At 40.9% G+C, this 24,528-nt stretch overlaps 1 protein-coding gene across 1 annotated transcript; it reads right to left on the bottom strand.

The window, feature by feature from the left end:
* Positions 1-17,675: 17,675 nt before the first annotated feature.
* Positions 17,676-24,282, bottom strand: ANKRD60 (ankyrin repeat domain 60). Its single transcript, XM_052786717.1, is given in 5 exon segments — positions 17,676-18,933; positions 18,936-18,997; positions 19,929-20,094; positions 22,169-22,299; positions 23,123-24,282. Coding segments are annotated over 5 exon segments (759 nt in total). The 5' UTR covers positions 23,295-24,282; the 3' UTR covers positions 17,676-18,705.
* Between the last annotated feature and the right edge of the window lie 246 nt (positions 24,283-24,528).

Raw genomic sequence — 24,528 nt, 5'->3', positions numbered from 1 at the left:
CAGGACGGTGTTAGTAAACTCAGTGCACACACTGGGGAAATGCTTCAAAACAAAATTAAATCACTTCAAAAATGCAGCAAAAGTCAAGACAATTTTAATTCTATATAAAAGTCTTAGACCTGTGCTTCTGTGCGAGTCAGAGCAGAATGGGATGTTTCTAAATGTATATAAAAAGTTATGCAGTTTATTTTTAACCAAAATTTTAAAACAAGATGCAAGTGTATTTAGATGTCTTCTGTGCTTCAATCAAATTTCATTTGGCATAGTCTTTTGTAAAGCTTTTGTTGGTCTAAGGTTCACGTTAGCAAAATAGTATGCATATCAATTCCTCCTTAATATGCTAAAATTTTTCAGAAAACTGAAGCCATCTTGTCTTTTGACTGTTGTTTTCAGATAAACTAGTTCTTTGGTAACAGGCTTATTTTAAAGAGAAACTATGGATGATGCTTTCAGAATTGCATATGCAAAAATTTTACTGTATTTGATACACAGTCACCACAGCAAGACCTGAAAATAAGTCAGCCATACATCTTTTGCCACCATGGATGTGTGCCTGCATATGCTTTTCTGGGTGTGTGATGAAATAATAGTAGAGGCTTAAATGACAGTTGTATTTAAGTTGAAGAACTAGGAAATCAGAATTATCTGTCTCACAAGCACTTGCTTTATAAACAACAAAATTGGGTGGCAAAAACCTGGTGCATTTTCCTTCACAATGTGTTCTTTTCTGTGCTGTTGGAACTGGCATAGAACTGGCACTTGCTATTTATAATTTCATTAATATAAGATATCCTACCAGGAGCTCAGAGTTGAAAGATTATTATTTATTTAAAATGCATTTTGTATCAGAGAATAAAGATTTTTTATTAGATGATAGTGAAATGGTGATTCTGAATAAGTAGCACTACTCAAATTGCAATCACCATACAAGTGTTGCTGTGCATTTTGAAAGAAGCACAATGAAAAGCAACCACAGCATGTGCATAGCCAATTGATCTAGCTACTGTAAAAGGTGGCCGCTGAGAGAATAAATCTGATCACTATTCTGCATGAGACATTTCTACAAAGTTACATGCTGTGACTATCCTAATGGATACCCACTGCTGTCCTAAGCTTGTGCAAAAATTACTATCTCCAGTTCCTGCTATTGGCTACTCTGTCAGCCTGAACTTCAATTTTGAGAACGTTTGCGTTACAAAACAGAGGTAGATTTGTGTTTTTTTCTTTTCAGAGACCTAAGGCTCCCCATACACACATATCATTTCCCCCTTTAGTGAAGGATTCTTTATGGTTTCTTCCACATTCTAGAGTACCAAAGCGACAAACACTAGTCTAACATAGTCATTGGCAACCAGACCAGAAATCTCTACTCCCATGTGAAGCCCAACTCAGGTCACTTTTTGCATTAGGTTCCTAAATGTGTTGTATTTAGTTCCCCTTGAAACCATAAGTGTCAGTGTAGCAAGACAGATAAGGCCCACTCACAGCTATTACCTTCTTCCTGACTCCTGTGGTTTTCACATCCCATCAAATTGTTATTTAACTAGTTGAAAGCATGTCAAACCATTTCATAGGGCCATAGTGTAATAAATGTAAATGTACTGGAAAATGATAGCATTGTGTTGTGAAACTGATCAGGTTGCCAGTGAACAAAATATTGCCCCTTCAGTCCGCTCTATCGTACATAGAAAGGACCAGCAGTATTGAGAAATAAATTCAAAACAAACCCAGAAACTTTGTAAAAACAACACAAATCTGATTCATATTGCACCAGTGAAGCAAAACGCTGGTAAGGGTCATTATTTTCATCAGATGAATTGGAGATAATTTTGACCTTAGGGTTTCAGGCTGCTCACACACATCTCAAGACTTGCTCTGTTACATGGAGAACAGTTGAAAGAGATTAAAAGAATGCTCCTTCCTGTATGCCTCAGTGGTGGATTTGTTTCCATTAGGGTTTTCAACTGGAAATTCTCTGGTATAACCTGAAGAATACCACAGGGCAGCTTTTCATCTCAGTACAGAAAGATGTAGTGTTGCCACCTTTGAAGTAAGACACACTTATCAGTCTGAGCAGTGGGTTTTACAGGCTCTGACAGAGTATGAAATGTCCAAAACCATCCCAGGATGGTGGTAAGCCACTGGACATCTAGCACAAGGCTTGCAGAGAAACTGGAGGTTGTGTTCATGAAAAGTGTTCTGAAGCATCTGCATTTCCCTCTCTGCACCATCCACGAACTGCCGTGACTTCAGATGGACACCCTGCAACACTGTAGGTTATGTACAGCATCCCAGCATTTCAGGAGGCAGTTCACCAGATGTTTAGAGAAGGAGGATGAGATGGGGTCAGACCATCTGATAAGTATAAAAGTAAACGTAGCAGGTTAATTTAACTCCTTATCATTTAAGCAAATGCAGCTGTATTTACTATACCATGCAAAGTTCTAGCTGGACACGAGGCAACGTATTCTTCAGAACATCATTATGTCTGATCCCCAGTGTAAGATTTTTCCATCCTTTAATGTTTTAGTTATTCTTAAATCAGTACATTGATCTCAAAAGTAACATTACACAGCCTTAGTAAACCTTCTAAAAGTACAAAAAATTCACTATGATTTTAGCAACAGCACAGGAAATTATAGATCAAAGGCGGGTTGTTACTTCTTGGTGCTTTTGTTTTCTTTTTTAAGAGACGAGAGCATATGAAAAATCTAAGCTTAGAATAAGCACACTTCCTACTCTCTGAAAATGCGTAATAGAGGTTACATTTATGGAAGAGATGTGCTAGGTACATTATAGTACAATACATTAAAGTATCTTTTTTAGAGAGTATCTCTGAGGATAATTACCTGTCATATCTTTTATATCATTTAAGTTTATTACTCCTGACTTGTGTCAGTAACAAAAAGCTCAGGATTTTAATGATAGCTAAGAAAAAGGTAACCATGTTTCATGCAAGAGTGGTGCATTTCTTTTTTTATTTCAGTAAACATTAAGTTCTTAATATCCTGGTAACAAACTAAGAAAACTTTGACCAAGTTTTTGCTTCATTTCACCACAATTTTAAATGATCCATAATAAATAAATACATTTCAAATACTAGGTTTACTTTTAAAAATAATCAACATAAAGCTATTACATGGTACAGGTGTAAGCTGATGCTGTCACAGGCAAAGGGCTGAAATGGAAGATCGTTCGAAATTCCTTCCTGTCCTATTTTCCTATCTCTCTATAAGACCCAGAAGACAGCAGCATCCCAGGGTTCCTTCTGTATTCCTCAGGCATTTTCAGTGTTGTACTACAAACCATATTGAAGCATACCTAAAGCCCTATGGCACCCAAACCTTTGAATACTTGGATGCCTATCCAAACTTCAGATCAGACACAGGCAAAAACTAAGTTTACTCAACCGAAGTTGCTAAGGCTTGCTCTGAATTCACTCTAAGTCAAAGGACCTTAAATCTATTGCCATTCAATGTCCATTGCACACTTACTGCAGTAATGGGGCAAGCTACTGTTTTAGTTTGCATTTATTCATTTAATTGTTTTGGAATGGAGAGAAGGGATTACATCAGTAAACCTGGAGTCCAGGAAATGAATTGTAATAATGGAGATGCAGTTTTACCATTTTTACTGTGAGGCAGCTCACTAGGACTCTATTCCAAACTCTAGCGTTTCTTTATCATGCGATAACTTTATGCATCCTGTTTTAGGTGAGGTGCACACTGCAGTTACATAGCTATGTTGAAATCTGGCTGAAATTTTGAAGTGATTAGTCAGTACAATGTGTTTTTATTAATGTAAGTTACACCTAGTGGTCGCAGGTTGCATATGTTGCCCAAGTTTGACTCAACTTTGAATTTGGCCCTTTCCCTCATATTTTCCACCTCCATGCTTTATCTGCTTCACTAAAGAAATGAAATAAACTGAACATTCACTAAAGATTGAAATAAACCTGAGAACTTCAAAGCACAAAACCAGATGCAACCATGAAGAAATAGAACAGAAAGAATCTTCATTCTTGCCCCCTGTCCTTTTCAGTCAGGTGGCTCCGCTGACACCAGCTTCACTGGGTGCAATTGACTGCAGGATCAGGCCTTGCAGGTACCAGATTGGGATTAAATGCAGGACTCCTGTTAAACAACGTCTTTAACAGCTCCAGTAACAGCATTATTTAGAGTTCTAATATAGGGAGTATAGAAGTGGCCATTTTCTCTCTCTGCTTCCTTGATAAAGGCTCTTTATTCGATCCATTTTTCTGAGTCTGCATTCCAGAAAGATCATTGCTGTAGAGAACAGCCTTGCACCAAAACAAGACATGGCAGCCTTTACCCCCCCACACACCCTGCACACACACACTTGTGTCTCTTGCTTTTTCCGAATGATGCCTCCAGGCTGCCATGTGACACCCATCTAATCTGTCCTGCTGAGTGCGCCACACAGCCCTGCGCTCCAGCCTGACCTAAACCTGACAATGCCTTCTCACTTCTTGCAGGCTGAAAACAGCCCCCCCTTCTCCTCCTGAAGTGAGAGACGGTTAATGCTTTTATTCCTCACCGGGGAGCAAGATGAACCCAGCTATGCTAGTGAATCTCCTTCGCTTGCTGACATGCGTCAGACACAACATTCTCATCCTTAAAAGCTGGAGCAAAAACAAAAACAAAGCAAGAGCCCAAAAAAACCCAGTGAGCTACAGTCCCCGTCTGGAAAAATCAAGCAGCCATTATGGTCTTGCTGCCAGAGTGCAGTCATGTCCTTTGTTTAAATGAAAGCTGTAGTAATTTCTTGTGCTCCCCATCATGTGCATTACAGCTTCCGTCTTAGCATTATACTTGCTTAATGAACAAAACCTACATATTTACAGTCTCTTAGTAGAAGCCAAGATACAGCTGACAGGCTGGAGAGAAAGTGTAGAGGGACACTGTTTATTGGTTCACTTGAGCAGAAAAATGTTGTCCCCCACCTCATTTCCTTCTTGGCTGTAGTCACAGGCAAAGTTGGGAGTTCTCTGGGGCAACGCATCCTTAAGGGCAACAAAACAGCCCTTCTTGCTTAAGTGCAAGTCCTGAGAAGTCAGGCTGGCTGTGCTGCTTCTGTCACAGGAAAAATGAGGGTGTATGAGCAGTGGTGCTGCTGGGTCAGGGACTGGGAGGAGGGAGAACTCTGACACCTCCTGCTCTTTTACGGCAGCGCAGAGCACCAGGAAATGGGCCCTGAATCTTTAAGGTAGGAAAATCCACTTTAGCCTACACTTCGGGGGCGTCTTGAGCCAGCTCTGACCAGGACACAGTGCCAGGGTAAAGGAAGAACATTGCAGTGCAAGCTAGACAATAACTTGGCTCTCAAGGAGCACTGCTGATGCTTTTGTTCTCCTAGAAGCTATGTCCTTAATAATTTGAGTTACTTACATGCAAATGAGAAAAGTTTCACCAGCTCTCACCATAGTTCTGACCAAAACGGGTGTTTCACCATGTTTCTTTGTCCTTCTATTTACGGTAGGAGTGCTGAGAAAATAAGCATTTTAATGGAATAGCCAAAAGCAATGGACAGTTTGAGACTAACTCCTTCACCTTGGGTCAATGCTATTTAACTTGAGAGGGAACAATCATCTTCATATTGTGAAATGTGTTCACCTGATTCGTGTTAATATAAAACAATGCTAGAGTCGCATAGTAAAATGTGACCCTCGCTGAATTTATAATCTTTAACCACTTTGTTGGTCTTTGTATAACCGCAGACCAAGGGGAAACAGATAGCATGTATATAGTTCTTTTTCTGCTAGCTCAAAACTGGTTTTGAGTTGATTAACTACACAGTGTTAAGCAAGAGATCTCAAGGGAGAACTGAGGCACTTGTCATGGTGTTGAACAATGTTGTGAATGGGGTGACCCTTGGTATGTGTGAGCATGGGGTGTATTGAGATAACTGTGTATAAACAATTTGTTATATGCATTTGTTAAAAGAGAAGTGTCTGTTATGTCTTGCTGTTGAACTTGTTTGGGTTTTGGTAGCCACAGCTGGTGTTGTGCAGGGTGTCGGCTGTTACACAAGATGTCTGCTGTTGTGTCTGGGCAGTGGGGAGCCTAGTCGGAAATGCATAGCCTGGAGGGCCCCTCGGTTGCTGGGGAGAGTTCGAAAAGATACAAAAAGAACTACTGCACCTGCGCAGCCAGGAGGTGGAAAGTTTTTTAGGGAGAAGACGCCTATTATATGTAACTAATGCTAGACTATAAAAGAAGCTGTGTTGTTTTTTACAGGGCACGTCTTGGTAGAGCAGAGGCTCTTGCCGTGCCCAGCGCTGTTTGCTTGCCTTTATTAAATGAATAAATTGTAAACTTTAATTAAAATCCTGTTTGGGACTAAATCATTTATCACAATATTCAGCAAACCACTATTAAAATGTCCCTCATGCATTTGTGCAGTTATTTTACACTTAAAGGACTCAAGAAGGAGAAAGCATTGCCTAAATCTGCTTTTAATTCTCCTTTAATTTGCACTGTTGGAGTCATTGCTAATCAGTCATTAACTGTCAATAGTGACAGGCATTACCAGGCTCGTTCTGCTCATACTGTTTTCTGCTGGGGAGCCAGACTCTGTACTGCTGTGTGCACCTATCAGCTTACTGGTTCTGCGGGAGTTAACAATCTGTTGAGGTTTTGTGGAACACAGAAGACACCAAATTACATAAATACTACAATTGTTTGGAATGTATTTTATATTCATTTCATGTGTATATTTGGCAGTGTTGCTATAGTTGTTTTGGAGCTGAATAATGCACATGCAGATAGTAGTCATCAGTGTGATAAAAGCATCCAAATATGAGAAAGGGTCTTCAAACCTACCGAGCCAAACCTCTTTCTGTTTTGAAGAAGGGCTCTGTACTGATGATTTTCACATTTTTTAATGTGAAAAAGTAGATACACACTGTTGCCTTGTAAGTCTATGCCTACTGAATGGTCCCCATAAGGCCAGCTGACAGCCAGTTTGCAGAGTTTGTCCTATATCTCAGGTTCCAAAAGGTTGTTTTGTTCATCTGGTCTCACCTAAACCTGGTGGGTTTTGGATACCTGACATAAAATACGTCAGACGTACTATCTGGCAGTGCTGGACTGGATCGTGAACCTCCCCAGGTCTGTGCTTCTAAGAAACGGTTCTGACTCCCAGACCCTCTAGTCAGGTTGCCATGTGAGGCAGGCTCATTATCTGTCCAAACTGCAGAGAATAGATTTACAGCCATATTTAATCACAAATGCTTCTTAAATTAAGCCTAGACAACAGTTGACCCAGGGCCTGCAGAGCCAGAATAGCATAAAAAGGATAGGAAGCCAGTAAGATTAGAGTGCAGGGCAGGATATGCTGCTTTAGGAAAGGCCCGTAAACGGGTGAAATAGAGAGTCAGAAAACAAGTTCTTTGTAATACAATGAGACATCATAAAATATTAAAGCTTATAAGACTGTAGTTCCAGCTCAGGTCTCTCACAACACTAATAAAACAAGCAAGCTTCGCTTTCTCTCCTGATGACTACAGACTTCTCTGTAAAATTACAGCTTTATTATGCATAATTCAATTTCATCAACTGCTTTTCTTTATTGTCCCTTCTAATTATGTACATATATACTTGTTATTTATTAGAATATGCAAATCATGCCCAAAGAACTGCACAGAAGTACACACACACACACTTCCTATGTAATTAGAATGGAAGAACCAGTCAGGCCAATCAGGAATTTACTCCCCTGTCCTATTCTGGATTTGGAGGTGTTTGAACAGATTCAGAAACCACCTCTGAATTCTGTCTGAATCTTTGATTGTTACAGAGGCATTAATTAGCTGTATGCCATGATGTATCGTAACACCTTTAAATTCTGAAAAATAAGGCCAGATGCACAAAAGTTTTTGCGCTTCGAACAGCTTGTTGATAACAACACAGTAACTCAACTTGTTGCTTGACCTTAGTTTCTCTGAGCCAGCATCAGTGATGTTTGATATTTTACATGGATTAATTTTAAACTTCTCTGATCACTATTCAGGACTGGAGTCCAAATTCAGACCTTTAAATGATGCACTACAGGATCCTTGCTTTCTCCACAAAGCTACAGAGGGAGCTTGGGCAATAAAGTCTTATCTTTAGACTTCAAAGGTAGTTGTCTGAAATTAGTCAGTGTGGATAACCCCTTCAAGGCAAGATGCCAGGGCTGTAGAGGAAGACAGCGTATTAAACTTGTTCCTCCTGAGCCCACATTTACTGTGCTGACCACTGACCCTTCCCTTCAAGAACATCTGCATAGAACAAAACTAAGCAAAAAACTTCAAATTTTTTTTTCAGCACATATCAAATTACCTATGGAATATAATTAATCTCATCTGTACGTCATATCTGCAAGGTGTCAGGATACCACATAGTCCAGAGGCATTTACGTACAGTGAATAATGCCTGCAGGTCTCTTTCTCCTCTCCTAGAGGAGAGACTTGACAGGCCACTGTAATGGATGGTTTATTTGTTTGTGGTATTGATTTATTAATTTGTTACACGCTAATCATTAATCAGCATCTGGTGCGCAGACAATACAAGAGGTCAGACAATCAGCCATGCAGTTTATTATCCACTGGCCTGCCATGTCTTCTCCAGAACTCAGAGAAGCCTCAGTATGTTAAAACACCAAACAGACAGATGAATTGAACTTCAAGCCCAGGAGGAGCTTTAGTTTCATAAACTAAAGGCCAGCACTGTTTTGCACTCCTTGGGTTGAGCCCAGCCATGAAAGCAGTCCTAACTAGATCAGGGAGAGCGTGCCTCATGTCCCTAAGGTCAGAATTTGGCTAAACATATGCAGAACATGTTTGGCTCATTACACATGTGCATATTAAATCTACATTCAGCAGCGAGGGAACAGAAAGACAATATATGGTAAAGATACTGGAACTGAACTTCAAAGATCAGGATGCAATTCCACGGACTCCCAGGGTGACTTTGGCCACAACAGTTGCTCTCCCCTGCTTCAGTTCCCATCTGTAAAAAGCAAAATAACCATCCCTCATTTTTACTTCATCCATCTTTACAATTTAGACTCAGAGTTCTTTGTAGTGGTGCGTCTTTCTCAAAATACATCCAGCTCCCAGCACACAATGTCCTCCTCAGAACAGCCTTATGGAAATGTATTAAAAAAAAAAAAAACAAACCCTTATAAAATATCCACTGATGAGATAAGACCACCAGCACAACAATGCAGTGAACAGCTGTAATCTGTAGGAGGATTATTTCTCTTTGCCATAAGTGCCATCTATTTTTTAAGACACAAGTTATTCCCTTTCATAAAACGGTGAACTCAGTATCTGCAGCCAACTTGCCTTCCAACCAGTATGTTTTTCAAAGGCTCCCAGTAGTTTGTGACATTAAATAGAAGGTGTCACATCTAAATGACAAATATTAGTACTAGCTTGCTTGATTAACATAATTTGTTTCTTCATTGGATATTTTATTCCAGATGAGCTGCTTTTCATCTGTATTTTCTAGGGGTAAAAATATGCATTCTGACATGCAATGCTAATGTGCCCTCTGCAATGACCTCTTATTTCCAACTTTTCATTCTCACCTCCTATTCTCTTCAGTGCATGAAATGAGCTCTACCAGCGGCTATTGGTCAAGAGTCTCATACATTGGATACCCGCCAAGGCTTTTGGGGTGTTTAGCACAGACAAAAGGTCTATTCCTATGACACACATATTTAAATTTAGCACTAAACTGGTGGAAAAAAAGAGAAAAATATGTAAAATGTCACTTTCTGACAAGCAGAAAATTAGAATTCATTCCCCTGAGAATTAAATGGACTTTTCTGCTTCCAGTCACTAACTATGACAAGGATAACATTTTTCAGTCTAATGACTAAGGACATTAAGTGTGCATGTGAATAAGAAATAAAATTACTAGAGGGTATTAGCAAAGTGTGTGACAACAGCCCAAACTGACAACAGAACTCCAAGGATGCAGATTCTAACTAACAGTGACCATTTGCCATGGAGAACCAATGGATAACAGAAACATGGAGTACAAGTACATGGAGGTCATCTTTCTTTCATTGTTATTATTACAACAGCATAAGCAATCAAAGGAAGATGTACGTCTCTGGGTGGGGGTACAGCACATCTCAAAGCACTTCCAGCATGCTTCCAGTATCCCAGGCAGGGACACTAGACTGGGCAGCATGTTAACCAGAGGCTACAAAAGCCTGAAGAGACTCAGAAAAGGAAATATTCCAAGTGCATCTCTTATTTCCCCAAGGATTCTTTCATCACTCCCCATTCATGACTCAATTCTGATATGACATAAGGATTAGGGTATGAGATCAAGTTATCATTTGTGGCTTGCCTTAGCCTCTGTCCTTCCCAGTTCAATTCTCCCTGTAGCTCCTCACTGCCTTACTCAACTACTGCAAACATAACACATGTAGCTATGGCTTCTAGACAAAAATGGATTTCCATCTAATGCAGCACCAGGCAGGAAGGACTCAAAGAAAAAGAGAAGTCTGTGTGTTATTGATATACCCTAGATATTAAGATACTGGAAATTATCAACTATTGGGAATCTGTCTGGACATAAATGAAATTGAGGCAGTAAAAGGTAAGACAGGAAGATTATATTTTCAAATATGTAATTTGTTCTATGAAAAGTAAGTGTAAAAATGATGTTTAGAGATATGGGTCAAGTTTGAGAAAGCACTTTTAAACAGGGGTGGTTAATATGTTATCTAACAGAATGAAGCAAGCTGCAAGGACATCAACAGACTTCAATGCAGAAAGCTCTCCTTTTACTGTTTCTGCCTTTGATTGGGTTTCAAAAGCTACTTGGCCACAACTGAGAAAAATTTAAAACTTACTATTTAGGGGACAAATGAAACATTTTAAAAATGAAAATAGACGTTAGAACTAAAAAGAAGGAAAGAAAACCAGAAGAAAACAAGTACTTTAAAAACCATGGAATCTACCTCCAGATTAGCCAACTGGAAAGATTCACCAATTCCTCTTTGCTTTACTGTGATCTAGTAGGGTGCTCATTAGTCCAAAACAACACATTTTTTTATTTTTCTAGTCTATAAAGTCAATGTAATGGACTATTAGGCAGCTCAGTTACAGATCATGTTTCCTCTGACATCAAAAGCTGGGTTCTCCTCTGTTCATCTGCAACTAACAGGCACACTTCTTACAGCTTCTGAAGGGTTTTTGCTTGCTCAAACCAGCATGAAGCAATTCCTGCATGTTTTTACACCAATAGATAAGGCCTGACTCTGTCCCTCTAATTCATGTTGGCATGGCTATATTCCCTCCATCCTCCTTTTTGCCTGACTTGGTTTGCTCCCAGAAAGAGGTACAACCATATTTGGAGATCTTCAAAGAGAAAGATAATTTTAAACCCAGCCCTCATTTACAAGCCAGTTCATGGATTGACAAAGCTGAACAGGAACATCTTTAGCAGGACCAGCCATTTCTCAGCCACATGGCAAGCACAGCTGTAGAGCTGAGCTCTGTAACAAGAAAGGCATCAAGACAGCTATTGACCTTAGATGCGACTTCCCCCAGTGCTGCATATGCCCTTTCTGCCATGCTCTGATCTGTATTCCACACTACTCTCACTCCGACTGGAGTCTGATTGCCTTTGGTCCCTGGCCTCATTACCTCACGCTTCCCTACAATAAACTGCATAAGCCACTTATCTGCCTGTAATCCTGATAAATCCAAATCATTTTGAATGAGTTTGTTTTGTTCCTCTGTCCACTACCCTCCTGCCCCTCCAACTTCCTCAGCCTTATTTTATGTCATCAGCATGTTTAAGGCACTTTTGAAATTACATTCTGCTCAAGGTCACTGCACTGAATTTAATTCCCCCCCCCCCCATACAGCACATCAATGCTTTAACTCCCATCTGATTTATTTATATTGTTTATTATCAGAGACCAATTCAATCAATACAAGCTGGAATTCAAACACATGCACACATTTGAATTATGCAGACAAACACTCATCAAGAGATATAAGACAACTACTCTAGTCCAGATCATTCCTCTAACGTATGGCCAGCTTATAGGTAAGGAGGCTAATAGCAATGAATTTTTATACCTTGACTTTCGCTTGACCCCAATGGTTGTTTGGTTACTGGAAACCAAAGGAATTGAAATAGCGTCACAAATTCCACGGAAGAGGCTTAGGCAAGGGATTTCTGCATTTCTTTTCCCAAGCCAGTAGGACCATATTTTAAGATGGGCTTTCTGAGTTGACAGTTCCTTTATTAGCTTCTGTACACACAGGAATTCTAGCAAAACACCATCAAACCATACCAGACAGTCACGTCAAACAAACGTTGCAAACAGAACAGTGTATGGAGAACTGGAACTTGAAGGAAAACCAAAGCACTAACCTCAATTGCAGCCTAGGTTAGGCATTAAACCAACCTAAACGGGATGCTGGAAACATAGTAGAAAGTGAATAGCTTTTGGCTTCCCTCTGCAAACCGCTATCCTTTTTAAATGTTAATGGTCAGCATAATCCTCAGACACGGTTCGTGACCAACTTATGGTTGTCTTTGAACACACTTAGTGGTTACAACACAAGGAGCACTGCAAATTCAAAAAATGAAGGCAGAGAAAGCATGCATACACAGGTCCTACTATAGACAGAGATTATCCTGTTGACAGAGGTAGACTATGCACACTGGACTGGAGCCTCCAGGGATTTGAGGCACAAAGATTAATCAGAAAATTTCAGTGGCATGCATGAAGTTTGGGGAAGAAGAGTGCACGTTGTTCTGTACAAAAATATTTTGCGTCTGCTTGGTTAACTACAATGCTAACAGGAGTCTGTCATGCTAAGTAAAATGCAAAATGGGACATCAATGTCCACCATCATCATTTGGGGGTCTCCAGGACTAGAAAGCAGATCCCTGCATAGCTGTCACCTTCATAATTACATTCCCCAGCTGATCTGCAGTTCTTTCCATTTCTCTCTGTCCTTTACTACCTCCTTATTGCTCTTCCCTGTCCATCCTCTCCCTAGCACAGATCCTTTGCAACTATCTTTTATAAGCAATCCCCCTCTCTTCTAATCACTCTTCTGAAAAAGTTGTTTCGATTTTTCCTCACTGATAGAAGGTCTGTTACACCAGAGCTGCACTGGTTCATACCATAGAGGCATGGCCTAGGGTGTCGGGCATTAAATCACGGCCTCTCTGAACTCCTCTTGACTTTGATAGTGTCAAACTTCACCCTTGCATCTTCTCTGGCCTATAGTTACATAAGTTCTAGGAGTCTCTTTGAAATTTTGTTTTAATATTTCACCATTTATGCACAGAGAATATTTTGGCTTCTCTATCAATACATTTCTGCTTGGTAACTCCCAGTTTGAATGCTGATTGTGTTTTGCATAAAATTAACTAAATTGCAGCCCTTCTGTTTCATTGGTACTTTTTGTCTGCTTCCTTCATGAACAATGTCAGGAAGATTGCAAGCTGACTACAATTCTCTTTCCTAAGCAAGAGGAAAACAACATCTAAGAGCCCAATCAGTACAAGTTTCCTGATGTCTGCTGGGTTTTATAAGCTATATTGTACTCTGACATTTAACAATTTCTCTTCATTTGATTCACTTTAAAAAATGAATGTAATGATTGCCACAGTGTTCTGCGCTACTGTTGTCTATTGATAAATATGGAACAGGTACAACAAGCAGCTTGCTCTTTTTTTCTACTTAAAAATTCACTGAGCTAACAAGTTATTTGTGCAATGCCAAAGTAATGACAGGTCTTTGCTCTCAAGTTTCAATATTCAGTTTCCATTGGAAGGTCTGCTGTAGGCTATATTTCACAAGTAAGACAAGATCAACAGTGGTGTTAGGCTTCCAGGAGTGTTGATAAAACACATGAGCAGAAAACTCTACTCAGGTGTTGCCTGAGTCTGGATACCCCACAGGTATAGAAGTTCCATTGATAAATAGCACATTTTAAAAGAAATGACCTCTCTGTCTTCATTGAAAGAAACTTTAATACCAAATAAGTTTCAGGACTATGAACTGGGAGCAGAGGGAGGGGCTCATCTGCTGCCTAAAGCAAAGCACAGGTCTTGGTCCAGTGGGTGAGATCCACACTATATACAAGGAGACACATCATTCATTCAGCTGGGGCCCTTGGTATATGAAGCAGCAAGACACTTGAAAATTAATGCTGCAACACAGACTCTACTATACTTCTACTTCCTTACAGATGCATCCATTCACCACTAGGCACATCCTCATAGTATCTCACTTTTGGCAACAGCACCAAGCCTTTCTCTTCTGCAGCATCCATATGGGAGGAGCTCAGAGGGACAAAGTAAACATAAGCAACTTTGGGGTGTAACTCAGGTGAAATTAGAAACATTTCTAGAGAATGGGAAATGTTTGGGGAACATTTCATTGATGTTTGAAAGTATGAAAGGTGACAGTTGAGAGAGACCCAAGGCTCACCTGGCTACAGTGACTATCCCTAAATAGCAGCAGTCACTGTTTCAGGCTTGCTGAGCCTTAGCTTTCTCAAGGCTCTGGGGGAACAGCAGTCAGCGTGACGGCTGTGAGCAATACTGGGAGTCTGCCCAGACAAGGAAAGGGGGTGAGCTGGTAACGATAAGAAAGTGTGATGAATTATTCCTGTGCTTGTCATCTTTATTTAAGTTACTGCCTTTTGCATCCAGGGGAACCACAGTCCTTCCAAAAGAGTTGTTTTGGATTTCTTAATATTAGGAGACAGTTGTGACATTTGTCCTGCCCTGGGCATAATTAGACTCAAGGCATTTTTAGTCCATTTTCTTCTCCATAATGATCTCCCTGTTTCTTTTCTGAGGAACCCAAAGTTCATTAACAAGTCCTTGCTAAAGTCTTCTGGAGACTGATCTTTTGCCTGTGCTGTAGCATAGAGAAGATAAAGTAATGGTTGCAATGCAAAATGCACAAATCTTTTGCTTGCCTGTTTGTTTCCTTTCTTTGAAAAAGTTATTACAGCTTCCCTTCTAGAAACAGACTTTTGCACACCAATGCAATAGAGAAACAACATTTGCAAGGATTCCTGATACCATACAAGACAGAAATAAAGTTCTCAAGATCACATATGAAGCAGCGACAGAGCTGAGCATAGATTTCAGGAATCCAGAGCCTCAGTCTCTTCAACAGTCACATTTCTGTCTGAGCAGTGCATCTCAGTCTGCTGTCTCCCCTGATGTTTTTATCTGGTGCATACTACAGCATAGCTGGTTACTTTAAGACAGGCAACATTATCTGCTTTGTCTACATCCAATTTTTATTCTTTGGAATAGAAACCTTAAATAACAAAATCAGCATTCAACAATGGCTGCCACCCAGTCCAAACAGTTTTCCAGACCATTCTATCACACAACAGCATTCTTAAAAGCACACACGTTTAGTTAGGTCTCTTTGCCCCACTCCTCTCTAACAAGGCCTGCGAAACATATTCTCATTTCTGGTTTTATTATCCCAGCAGTTTTCTTCAGTGTAAATCGCTTATTTATCTCCCTGGCATTTATCATCTTAGATAAAGAGCAACACTATCCTTGCATGGTCCTTTCTATCAGCTGTGCCATACTCTCCTGGCTCTCTCAGGAAAAGGAACTCTTTCCTTTCCCCTGGTTAATTTAGGTGTCTCATCTAGCTTGAGTTCACCTTTCTCACCTAACCAAAACAGCACATGCTGTTCCAGAGCTTGTCTCACCCACACATTAATTCTCTTCTAATTTGCCCCAATACAATTTTAGATTGGTGCACACCAATCCATTTCCCAGCTGCAACACATTGGTGACTTCTGTTCTGTTCTTTCCAATGGATGAGTCTCCAGCTTCCAGCAAAAAATACTTGATATTTGTCCCTAACTACATAATCACACAGTACATTGTTTCCTGCCATTCCTGGCATCCTTGTCCTGAGGTCACCCAGATCTCTCCATATGACATTCACTGTTCTTTCCCAGAGCTACGCAGCATGCTGCATAATGTCTAAAAGCAACTACAAATCCTCTCCCCGTTTCTAGAAGCTTGGTACAGATTAGACAGTCTAGACAGACAATAAGAAGAAAGAATAAAGGACTTCTAAGGATTTTTCCGTATAATCCTGCTTGCAATATTCAACTGCTCAGCAAAATGCCAGAAGCACCATCTTTTTTTATCTTGTCTATTGATCACTTTGATAAAATTTGTGATCTTCTCATTCTCCAAAGCAGTTATTAAACAACTATATAAGTCACTAGAATTAATCATCAGCATAAAACCTGTTCGAGTGAACTTTGTTTAGATTACACCATGAAGGCGTGCCCTCAAACCAAAGGAATTCTGCGCTCATTTGTTCAGACTGATGTCGGCATGCATAAGCATTACTGTGTGTCCTCTGGAATCACAGTACAGAAGTGGTACTTCCCATAGCCTGAAGTTCTGGACCTTGCTTTATTACTTGATTAAAATAAAGAATTGAAAGATAAGAGGTATTTATCTTAGATTTGAGAAACTTTAAGTACAAATACCAATTCAGAAGGAATACAGGGCTGCTACTTTTGAAACTCTGGGTAGATTATCTTCACAACTGGATGCAACTGAGAAGATACGGCTCAAACGCAAACAGCAATTTTTCATAGAGGAATGGTGAACACAACACAGACCTAGGGAGGAGAGGGCACACATGTCCTGCAGACCACTTTGGAGGCCCTGCTCCCACCGACTGGGGTGATTGCCCCACTCCTGCAACTTCTGTTGTGTAACTTCAGGCTATTCAAAAGAACAACTAGGGATTTTCCCTTTAGGTTGAGACCTTTTAAACTGAAGGAAAAGAAAGCAATAGCAACAGAGAAGTAAAACAATCACCCAAAGCTGTTTCAGTTTACAAAAAAAAGCTGAAGGGATATTTTTGTTAGATCGCTCTAGAGATTGAATCTGTGTTTTTTATTTCTCAGCCTCCATTCCTGGTTCACGCACACTGTTCTATGAACAGCACATAGTCTGGTGGCAGGGAAGATCCAAGGCAAGCTCAAAGCCCTGCTTTCAGACTAGGTATCCATCCAACCCTCCACCCTGAAGGAGGCAGACAAGTGCTTAGGGGATGCAGCTGCATTTTTAAAGTATTCCAGGTTAGTATTTTAAATTTACTAACATGGAAACTAGGCTTAGGGACTTACTTCCAGGAAGCTGAGAATTGTGAGCACAGGGAAACAATTCCCTGGACAGCCTAAACTATCTGTCTCTGAACTAGGCAGCCACATGCCTGGATACCTGCCACATCATGCTTACTGTGCTCACCCTGAGCAACACTCCATATTTCTATCTGGGACCATCTGACAAGAAACATACATGGGAACATTATTCAGATCCCAGGGTTTTTTTGCTGGAATATAGGGCACCTTTGCTTGGGTACTACGATGTCCTGCTTTGCAGCCCTTCCTACAGGACTAGGTCTATGTAACTTGCATCTATTCATTCAGCACACACAGAGCAAAGCTGGGAGCATTCAAGTCAATTCTTAGTCCACACCATTAGCCACAATCTCTTTCTGATTCTCATTTCACCTATTCATAAAAGACAATGCTGCATGATTTTTATCCCGTTCTGGATATGGCTACTCCCAGGCACTGATCTGGAACACAAAAAGTATTGAGACCAAAATTCACTAATTACCTGGATATTTATGTAGCAATCCTGGTATCAGTTAAAGAAAATGCTCTGACACAAGGAAACATGAACAACTCAGGTTAGTTATTTGTAGAGTCTCCCTATGCATGGGGCTTTGCAAGCAAAAAGGCAGTGGGCCAAGTTCTCAGGAGTGCTCAGCTCCCACTGAGAACCACCTCTTCCGGTGGTTAATTGAAAGTTAAGTGCCAAGTTCTTTGGAAAAATGTCTCTTCAAGCAAAACAATAGAAACTCCTCAACATTGAGCACTGAGTTCTTAGTAACACCTCAGGAAACAGAGGAGAAGCTCAGCTTCCTTCTACTGATCATAGAGAGACCGTAAGTAGTATTTTTATTTTTAAAGTATCTAAGGAATCTGGGATACTAAGAAACTTTGAACGCAGATGGGCAAGCAAGTCCCTTCACTCCATCACTGGCTTCAGGAAACCCCAAACTTCAAAGCTCCAAGGCTGAAAATGTTGGGAGACACTAAGCAAGCACTGGACAATGATAATTAGCCACTTACACGCCATCAACTTTGCCTGCACTCTCCCATGGCAGACAAACTGCCCTACTTATAAAATAACCCTTAACTGATCTGCCAGAGGCAATAAAGCCAGCCAGGGCCAGAACAGGATTAAAGATCTAGGGATTTCCAGTCCCCTGAAATACCCATTAAACTGTATCGTCCTGGTCTGTTGCCAACTATTAGGAAATTATCCTTGCTAGCATTCCAAAGAGAACTTGCAGACAGGCTCAAGCTCTCTTACAACCCATATTAACTAAACGGCCAGTTTGGCTAGGAAACAACGTTATAAATACTTAAGCTACAAATTAAAAGTTTGTTTGAGAGCTGTGCTGTCAAGTTAGTTGTCATCTTAGCTGCAGCATCACCAGCACATGAGCTTATTTCATAACTGAAACCTACAAATCCCACCCAGTGACCTGTATCTGAAGTGTGGGTCTCTGGGAAAATTACTGACTGTCCCTCGAAATTTGCCAGAACCAAGTTAGTCCGTCTGTATTTTAGGACATGGGACCAGACATCTGCTGCAAGGCCCGATTCACAGCGCCAGAGGGTGGCACAGCGCCCGGGGATCTCTTCCTCCACTGGAAGCGAACTATGGTGCGTTCACTCTGCTTCTGGCCCCACAGGCGGGCAAGGCTCACCGCCGTTTGTCCTTCGCTGTCCGGGCCAAGAGCTCTTGCCCCATAGCTTAGGAGCAGTTCGATGCAGTCGCACTGGCCTGCGACAGCAGGACAGCAGCGATGTGAAGGGCAGTCCTTCCTAGGGGGGTTTTGGAATGCAAATCCGCACCTGAAAAAAAAAAAAAAAAATCACACACAGTCGGAGTGTGACAAGGCATACGAAAGGAGGTAATGCCACCTGCGGGCCACAATGCACAATTTTTTTCTGAAGGCAGATGCAGTTTGTTTTAGTCCCATCTAATCAGTGGAATTAACAAACCTGCCTAGTGAACAAATGCTCCCACCCTTAGCTCACACACAACAACTGGATATGCTTTGTTCCGTTCAGGGGAACATTGCTAGCTTTGCTGCAGCTAGGCATTGCCATTATTTTTGCACTGGGAGCTCTCACTTGCTGGGAGAGGACAATGTCCTTTAACAGGGACGGATTTTGAGGAGGCCAGGCTCAAGAACCGGGATTGAAGGGAGCACTGTCAGACAACATGGGATTTTTCTCCTCAGCACTCACTTTCAATGATAAAGTGATTAACAAATGTCCTTTCATTCAGGACAATCAAGTGACCTCAGCCAACCCAAAGGACTGTCCATTGTGCAAATGCAGATTTCTGGGGAAAGGGCTTATTTAGTTGCAAAGCAACAAAAAAGCCCAAATGTCAGAGGCATAGAACTAGTGCTTACAACTCTCCTTGCATTTCAGTGGCTGATAAAGCACTGCACAGGACTGATAAAAATGAAGTATTTCTACATAATAAGAAAGTGGCAATAAATAAATGAGACTGAAAGAGGCAAGTAAAAAAAAAATCAGAATCCTGTTTTCCAGCATTAATTTCTCTAACACCAAAAGTCATTAGACTTAGCAAGAACAGAAGTTTTTATTGTCTCCAAGTCTACATCAGAACTGGATGTGCTGAACACCTGCTCCACCTCAAATACAAAATATGTGAGGCCATTTGGGTAAAATTCTATGGCCTGGGTAAGCAGGAGGGTGGTATGCTGTGCAGGTACAACCAGAGAAGAATTGTTCTATCTAAGAATATTACCATGTCTCAGGAGAAACTTGGCAGTTTCAACATGACCTCTGTGGCTGGCAACAAACAGTGCCACAAAAGCTCGCTGAGCTACCCATTCCTTTTTCTGCTCTGGTCCCAGTAACTCTGCATATGGCATGGTGCCCGCAAAGTCCGCTGTAACTCCCAGATGGGCTAGCTGCAGAATAAACACAAACCTTTTAGTCTCAAAAGAGCAGACTGATTCTTTTTAGGTATCAACAAAGTCTCATATCTGTACTTATGGGATGCTTGCACACTGGATAAATCACTCCAAGATCAGCTAAATAATACCTGCTTGTTTCTTATTCTGCCCCATCTTGATTCTTTATCTAATGATATTTATTTGTAGCTATCCCTTGGAGGGAACATTAACTTGGGGTTTCCTTTCCTATGTAGTTATTAAGCACCACAAAATCTTCTAGAAATTGTTTCTCTTTGCAATCCTTATCCTTCTCTTAAATCTGTTGGAAACTGACCTGAGCTTTCGGGAAAAAGGACAGAGGGCATTGGCCACATAAGCCCAGGTTCCTTAGAAGGTAGACAAGACTTCGGGCCTTAATTCCAGCAGGCAACTCATAAACCTAAGCTGCCTCAGGAACAGTCCTGTATCACATTCTTTTGCAGAAGGAGCTTTTTTTGGTAATAAACCCAAACACATCAGTTCTAAAGTGTTGCTGAGAGGCCTCTTAGGAACAATTTTCAGGTGCCTCACGCTGCTGTTCTTCCTGAGAAACTGCTTTCATGTTGGGCTGCATCTTCCACAAAGCACCGTGGTTTTCTCATCTAGTAAGTGGAAGCACATTATTAGAACAGCTGTGCAGTTATTAAAAAGATGGGGTTTATTCATTTGAAAATCAACAGTATCAACAAGCTTTTTTGGGGGCTCTTATACCAATACACCTTTCATTTCAAAGGAGACCATTTGTCTTTGTGGTACATACTTCTGTTTCCTGCTCTACGCTGAGTAGGAAGAATCTTTAATACACAGGGAACACAAAACACATGGGAAAACCAAACAAAACCAAACTAACAATTTGCCCAACAGCAAAACGCAAGCAATTTGTGGCATGAGGCAGAACAGCTGCTTGCCAATGAAGCGCAACACTACACAACAGTTAAGGAAAGGAAGCAAAGAACCCCACAGCATCCATTTGCAGTGGTTGGGGAAACGCAGAGGAACAGAATGTGATTAGCCAGGTTGGAATTCGGCCAGGGCAATGGAGATAATGGTTCTTTATGAAAGGTGCCAAAGGATATTTCATGAACACATCTGTTTGGGCCTGAAGGTTTCCAGTACAAATCAGCTAGAGTACCTTGTGTTTCTGCTGAGACAACATTTCAGTCCTAAATCAAGCAAGCAGCATGCCCTCTATCAAAGCACCACAAACTATTTGTTCTATAAAAATCAAAGCTTTCTTACTAATTAGACTTGACAGGATCACAGACTCAAGAAGGTCCATAAGGCAGCTGCAGATAAAGTGGATGAGACAGGGAATGTCTTCTGACTCTTGATTTTGATACTGTCACGTATCGAGTCCCATTCTTACTCTGGAGTCAGTATGGCCAGAAGAGGATGGACTGTGAAACAAAGGGTTTCTGCCCCTGATTCTCATAACAACAGACAAGTCATTCAGCCTCACCATAATACCCAAGAACAGATAATCTCAATCTTCTATGATGTTTTAAGATAACCAACAAAAAGGCCTTGTTTACATACTATGTATTATTTCTCCTATCTATATGAAAAACACTGGGATTAAGTATCTTTGGCTGAGAACACATCAGAAGAGTAAAATGGCAGGCAGCTGAATAAAAAACGCAAAATTTTTTGGACATCAGGATAAGCAGGGACAAGAAAAGTAATCTGAAAGTATACTCACATCAGTGCTACAAAAACTTATAGAACAGTGAAAAGAACTTGCACTCCAAGCGTATGTGCTGTTTACTAGTAAGAGCAAAAAGTCATCTTATTTCTAAATTGAACAGACTGCATTAGGGATTGACTCCTTGGTTTTGGATTACCAGCCCCCTTGAAATCACCATTTTCATTGTGAACTGTTGTCAGTACAACTAACCTACTTCATTTCTATGGCAAGTCTCTTCCGTTAAAGACTTCCCCACTGTTTGCTCTATGAAGTCTTGCTTTACAAGAGTACTTAGACCTTGAGCAATAGGCTTTTAGCTTTTCCACACACAGTACCCCACCCATTCACAAAAGTAATGGAATCAACCTTCATAGTATCTCCTTTTGCAGCAGCTGCCACAAGATGCCCCCAGCGATCTTGTCGCCAGATGCGCATTGTAATCCTTCCACCAGGGACAATGTCATTGTCCTCAAACATAGACTCATCTGGCAGATCTGCTGTAGGGAGTTGAAAAGAAAAGCAAGTCAACATATCCTCAGAGAAGACAACAGCCAGCTTTAAAAAAAAAAAAAAAAAAAGTTAAGACATTGACCGAATTCTTTTAGCCATGCTGGTGTTCTCTGATTTTACTGTCATAATGCATCAAGGACACCTCCGGTCCCATTGTGCTGAAGCTACAAAAACACAGATACGCTGCCAGCCTAGAAAAAGCTATAATATAGTGTACTTGGGATAATATGGTTGTAACCCACAGAAAGCTGCAGTTCACATGTGAAGTACCAAGACTGCAGGAGAAACATACTTGAGTGAATTCATACACACATGGTGTCTTTATTCTAAAAAGGCAGCACCAAGTTTGTTTGATCTGAGAAAGCAAGTAATAGGGAGAGTTATTTTAAATAGCAGGTTTAAACAAGTTTCAAGGGCTATCTCTGCTTGTTACCTCCAAAGCCAAGTATTCCAACACCACACATTCAACTGATGTAATAGGAAAAAACACTGCTCCACACAATTCTAACTTGCTAGAACCTTGCTAGAGCTGTTCTAGGCTGAGGTGAACCAGCCAAGTACTGGCATTGGCCATTGACAAGGCTAAGCAGGAATTTAGAGGTCAGCACTTGCAGTCTCTAACCTGAAGAGACCAGTCTTTAAGGAGTAGGAAGCAAAGTGAAGCATTAAGAGCTGAATTCCAAGTGCAGTACAGTAAGAAGAGGAAAGCAGAACCCTAACCTTCATCCAGGACCTAAACACAGCCATAACTAGCAGGCAAGAAAACACTACAAATAACCTCCAAGAATCCCAGAGGTTACAGGTTCTCACCTTCATCCAGGTACTGAAGGCGCTGGAAATGAAGAGGGATCCCAGCCAACAACTCTAAATGGGACTTAAGCTTCCTCAGAGTAAAGTTGTTTTGGCATTGAGGCAGTGAAAAGATCTCAGTTTCAGCTAGATGGAGCTGGACACTGAAGGTCTGCAGGGGCAAGGAAGGCATGGCAATGAAGTGGCTCCTGACCAGGAAAAGTTCTTGGGACTTGCCTCTTCAAAAAAGCTTGGAATCTTTGCAAGGACAGGGGTCTAGACCTGGTAGTAATTCTTCACTCCCCTAGACATTCCCCTTGTGTCATTAAAGCCTCTCCAAGTATAGATCCCCCTGTGTATCATAAGTATATTACAATATTCAGGCAGCATAAACTGACATCACAGAAGCACACTCCGCATGTGTGATGTAACAGCCTACATGAACTCACCAGAGACCACCACAGAAAGTAATGCACCAGAGTGATTACGGAAAGATTTTTGTTCTTGCCCAACTTTTGATTTCCACTAGGATGACAAACTCACTTGGAAGACAACCAGCAGAGAAACAAAGTAGTAACTTGGGTAAGCACCCAAAGTTGCCTGTATTTTATGTTCCTGTTTTCTTTGTTAAAGTCTAGATAGATCTCCATCTACATGTTTAATATGTGTAATGTGTAATAAAAAGACCATATAGCTGTTTTAATTTGTGTTTCCAGTTTACTACATAGGTGCCTTGTGCCCCAACTCAAAGCATGTGGGTAGGCTTTACCGGGGGTGCAGGGACTGTTTTATTCTCCCCACTTTTGCATCAGCTGAAATCCTGCAGAGAAAAGAGGTCAGATATTCTTTTGCAGCAGTTAGCAGAAGTTGTTGAGCACAGGATGGAGCAGCTAGTGAGTGTCTGGAACTGCCAAAAGGGTGACTGCAGCAGTAGAAGATACAGAAGACTCCTGAACTTAGAAGCAAAATCAACAAGCCAGGTATTGATTATTCATTCCCCGCCCCCAACTCCAAGGCCTAACAGCTACACAGAGTTCATCAATGTAGGATGTCCGAGAGCAACAACACCACACTGCAAAAACCAGTCCAGAATGTCCTTCCGGGCTGAAGTTTGGAGAGGGAAGGATTTAAGACAAGGATCTGAATGCCCGTCTCAGCTAGCACACACAAGTTCTCTTCATTTAAAATATATCTTGTTAAGAGTTTCAGTTCCGACAGAACAATTTTAGTTCCAAAGCACTTTTGACATGCTCACTTCAAGGAAAAAAGAGCTACTTTAAGTCTCTGGACATTTAATGGATTTTTTTTTACTACACAGTATGATGAATTCCACACTCAACCCTGGTTTGACAGATGACAGTGTTTACGCTAGGGAGACATTTCATTAACCAAAAGAAAACACTCACATCCCACCTATGACAAAAGTC

Source organism: Harpia harpyja, chromosome 1 (assembly GCF_026419915.1).
Source record: "Harpia harpyja isolate bHarHar1 chromosome 1, bHarHar1 primary haplotype, whole genome shotgun sequence".
NCBI lineage: Eukaryota > Metazoa > Chordata > Aves > Accipitriformes > Accipitridae > Harpia > Harpia harpyja.
The sequence above is the reverse complement of the archived record's forward strand: the minus strand, read 5'-3'. Positions and strand labels throughout refer to the sequence as shown.